Source organism: Galeopterus variegatus, unplaced genomic scaffold (assembly GCF_000696425.1).
Source record: "Galeopterus variegatus unplaced genomic scaffold, G_variegatus-3.0.2 Scaffold18191, whole genome shotgun sequence".
NCBI lineage: Eukaryota > Metazoa > Chordata > Mammalia > Dermoptera > Cynocephalidae > Galeopterus > Galeopterus variegatus.
In genome coordinates, this window is record NW_007744302.1 from 1 (window position 1) to 4511 (window position 4511).

General features: G+C 39.6%; 1 protein-coding gene across 1 annotated transcript in view; it reads left to right on the plus strand.

Moving 5' to 3' along the window:
* Positions 1-349: 349 nt before the first annotated feature.
* Positions 350-4511, plus strand: part of LOC103582855 (interleukin-18 receptor 1-like) — a gene marked incomplete at its 3' end in the record, with an annotated part of 10826 nt that continues 6664 nt past the window's right edge. The window contains exons 1-2 of the mRNA XM_008564332.1: positions 350-407; positions 555-634. Of these exons, the coding sequence (XP_008562554.1) occupies positions 350-407; positions 555-634 (138 nt within the window). The remainder of the gene's footprint in view (positions 408-554; positions 635-4511) is intronic.

Genomic DNA, 4511 nt, shown 5'->3' on the forward strand with positions numbered 1-4511 from the left:
GGGCTTCACCCCGCAAGTGGGGCTGGGCTGGGGGTGACTTACAGAGGTCGCAGAGTTGGGGTGGTCTGGCGCGCTTCACTCTGCCTCTGCGCAGTCCTTTGCTGGCTTTCCTGGCCTTTGATGACTGGGCTGATCGCTTGTTCCCACAGCTGAGCTTGGGCGCTCTCAGGAGTCCTCTTCTGTGTCGGCCCCAAAACCTCGAACCTGCTGCTGCTTGTTTGTCGATGTAGGATCCCAAAAGATTTTTTAAAACCTCCTTCATAAGACAGGTTTGCTTTTGTTTGAAAACTTTGGCTTAACCTGTGTTATTCTGTTTTTCAGAGAAACCATTTAAAGCAGAATCCTAAATATGCATGATAGAGAATTACCCTTGACACTTTTGGTACTTGTATTTATTAGCATCTCAGGTAAGTGATTACAATTATTCAGAAACATACTTCATTAGTAATCATCAGTAATCCAGAAAGAATATCAAGTTGTTATTTTTTTAATATGGAGGTGGCTACTAAAGATGCCAAACTTACTAAAACTAGTGATTTTAAATTTTCCTTTAGAAAGTTGCCAAGTATTTGGTGTCCTTGGCATAGAGGACAAAAGATTCACAGGAATGGGATCAGTAAAGAGGGTGCATACGGTACTGCTGGAAAAGAAAAGATTCAGCAGAGTTTATGTAGAGAGAGCAGAATGTACAAACTTGTATCTTGAAATAAATTTCATTTGTCTGAGATGAAAATTTGCTTAATGTTATTTGAAACTGAGGAGGTAACAGCCATCTTTGTTATTAGTTTTAGAAAGTTTTACACACGTTATCTCCTTCCTAAGAGGAAGGCAAAGATTCATCTGACTATTTGGGGAAGAAGAAAAGTGGATGGAAGGTACCTCACAGATCTTAAAGAAAAACTAGAGTCAGCAGGAGTACCCAGGAAAGACACTGGCCACACTAGGGAGGCTCAAGTAAGCTTCACAGCAGGTGTCAAATACCAATTTTAATTGTTAGCTTAGCAGTGACTGCTTGGAATTTTTTGTTTGTATTATTGAGAAGGATTCTGAGGCCTCATTCTTTGGGGAGGAGTTCTATGATTGAACATAAAGTGAACATGCAGAAAGAGAAATCAAGAAAGCCTGCCCATTTACAATAGCCACCAAAAAAATAAAATACCTAGGAATTGAGCTAACCAAGGATGTGAAAAATCTCTATAATGAGAACTACAAACCACTGCTGAGAGAAATTAGAGAGGATACAAGAAGATGGAAAGATATCCCATGCTCCTGGATTGGAAGAATCAACATAGTGAAAATGGCCATACTACCCAAAGTGATATACAAATTCAATGCAATCCACATCAAAATTCCAATGACATTTTTCTCAGAAATGGAAAGAACTATACAGTCATTTATCTGGAATAACAAAAGACCACGAATAGCCAAAGCAACGCTGAGCAAAAAAAATAAAGCTGGAGGTATTACTCTACCTGACTTTAAACTATACTACAAAGCTATAATAACCAAAACAGCATGGTATTGGTATAATAACAGAGACTCTGATCAATGGAATAGAATAGAGCACCCTGAAATCAACCCACGCACTTACTGCCATTTGATCTTCGACAAAGGCATTAAGTCTATTCACTGGGGTCGGGACTCCCTCTTCAGCAAAGGGTGCTGGGATAACTGGTTATCCATTTGCAGGAGATTGAAACTAGACCCACATCTCTCACCATTTACTAAAATCAACTCAAAATGGATTAAGGATTTAAATATACACCCTGAAACAATAAAACTTATTAAAGAAAATATAGGAGAAACCCTTCAGCAAATAGGGCTGGGCACAGACTTCATGAATATGACCCCAAAAGCATGGGCAACCAAAGGAAAAATAAACAAATGGGACTATATCAAACTGAAAAGTTTCTGCACAGCAAAAGAAACAATTAACAGAGCTAAAAGACAGCCAACAGAGTGGGAGAAAATATTTGCAAAATACATATCTGACAAAGGACTAATATCCAGAATATATAAGGAACTCAAACAACTTTACAAGGAAAAAACAAGCAACCCAATTAAAAAATGGGCAAAAGAGCTAAGTAGGCATTTCTCTAAAGAAGATATGCAAATGGCCAACAGTCATATGAAAAAATGCTCAACATCACTCAGCATCCGGGAAATGCAAATCAAAACCACACTGAGATACCATCTCACCCCAGTTAGGATGGCTAAAATCCAAAAGACGCTGAACGATAAATGCTGGCGTGGTTGCGGAGAAAAAGGAACTCTCTTACATTGTTGGTGGGAATGCATAATGGTGCAACCCCTATGGAAAATGGTTTGGAGGTTCCTTAAACAGCTGAAGATAGATCTACCATACGATCCAGCTATCCCACTGCTGGGAATATATCCAAAGGAATGGAAATCATCAAGTCGAAGGTATACTTGTTTCCCAATGTTCATTGCAGCACTCTTCACAATAGCCAAGAGCTGGAATCAGCCCAAATGTCCATCATCGGATGAGTGGATACGGAAAATGTGGTATATCTACACAATGGAATACTACTCAGCTATAAAAACGAGTGAAATACTGCCATTTGCAACAACATGGATGGACCTTGAGAGAATAATATTAAGTGAAATGAGTCAGGCAGAGAAAAAGAAATACCACATGTTCTCACTTATTGGTGGGAGCTAAAAATACACAAATAAATTCACTCACACACACACACAAAAAAAAACGGGGGGTGGAGAAAATATAAGAACTACAATTTCTTTGAAGGTGTTACAACAAGCAAACGGAAAGGACATTCTTGGGTGGGAAGGGGGAGAGGGAGGAGGGTGGGAGGTTTCGGTGATGGGTCATAATAATCAACCACATTGTATATTGACAAAATAAAAAAAAATAAAAAATAAAGAAAGGTTTTCCTTATGCTTTGGAGAAGAAAATGGGAGCACCATGTTAATTTGCCTTTATCTATTATCTGGGAGAGGGAAACACATGGGCCCATATTCCCTACTTTGAGAATTACTGCTGAAGAGATAGCAGAGTTCAGCTATTGATACTTTCGAATAACTCAGGTCCAGTTTGGAGGTATATTTACTTAAGTGGATTTATGTATTGTCGATATTCATACAATGCAATTCTACCCAGATGTTAAAGGAATGAGGAAGATCTTCTCTTCTTGGTTTGCAGTGATTTGTCAGAAGCTACTGAGTGAGGAAGCAAGGTGCAGGAGAATGGGTGTCATGGGTCCCAAGTTCTATGGACATATACCAAGATCCTTGTCCCCAGTTACAATGAAATTGTGTTTCAAGCACAGAAACAGCTCTACAGTCTGTCATGTTAGGTTGCTGAGGTCCCAGCTCCCTGTCCTTTTAGGTGCTTGAAGAGCACCTTTCATGAGTGGTTCACTCTAGGCAGACAGGACAATATGCCATATGTAGGAGTCATAGGTGACAACATGCTATAACTGTTCAAACTGATGACAATTCCAAACACAGACTTTGTTCCAAAGGGCAAAGTTCNTTCAACCGCAAACCACCTGTCCCTAGACAGTGTATATGCCACGTTAGGTTTTTTCACATGATAACTACCTCCAAAGAGGAATGAGTGGATGTGCCCCTCAAAACAGGCATATGTGTTTATAGAAGCTTTTTAAAAAGATTAACCAAAACCTGGGAACCTGGAAATAACTCACATGTCCAATAGAGATTTGTCCAATAACCCATATCCCCAATGTCGGCCCATTCTATAAGTGGATGAATTGTCAGATGGTTACACAACTGGATATGACATAACAGTGAGAAAAGAACATATCAGTGCCACTTGCAGCAACGTGGATGCCTGTCATAGATATACTGACATGCAGAAGGATCCAGACACAAGGTGTACATATTGCATGATTTGTGCAACTTAGTATATTATCTATAAAACAGGAAAATAGATGAACTGTTAATGACTTACTGTAGTTTTAAGTGTCAGTTAAAACTAATACCCACATATACTCACGTATCACACCTTCTCTGTTGAAGCATTGAAATGTAAAAGAGAGAACGTATAACAACCACCAAACGTAAGATTGAGGCTCATTAACTGTCGCACTTTTGAGATTTGACATCTGTGTTTTCAAAGAATGCTTCTACCCTTTGAGCATTTCCTCTTTATGTTGTGGTTAATAACACTGAGTTTAAACCAGACTGCTGCTTTGAGAAATAAACCCTAACTATCGAGAGGGCATTTTGTCCATATCATCAGGGAAATGTTCTATTCAATTTAAAGATTCTCATTCTCAAAATGTGGTTGAAGGGCCTCTGGAGCCACAGGGGACAGGATAGGAGAAAGGTCTATTAACGCCAACTGTGAACACCAGAAGTGCAGAAGGAGGGGAATGAGCTCATACCTTGTGTAGACAACAGGATCAGATGATTTTCCAAAGCCAGAGTATCTGGGTTAATTGAGAAAGTGGGGGGGAGAGAGAGAGAGAGAGAGAGAGAGAGAGAGAGAGAGAGAGAGAGAGAGAGAG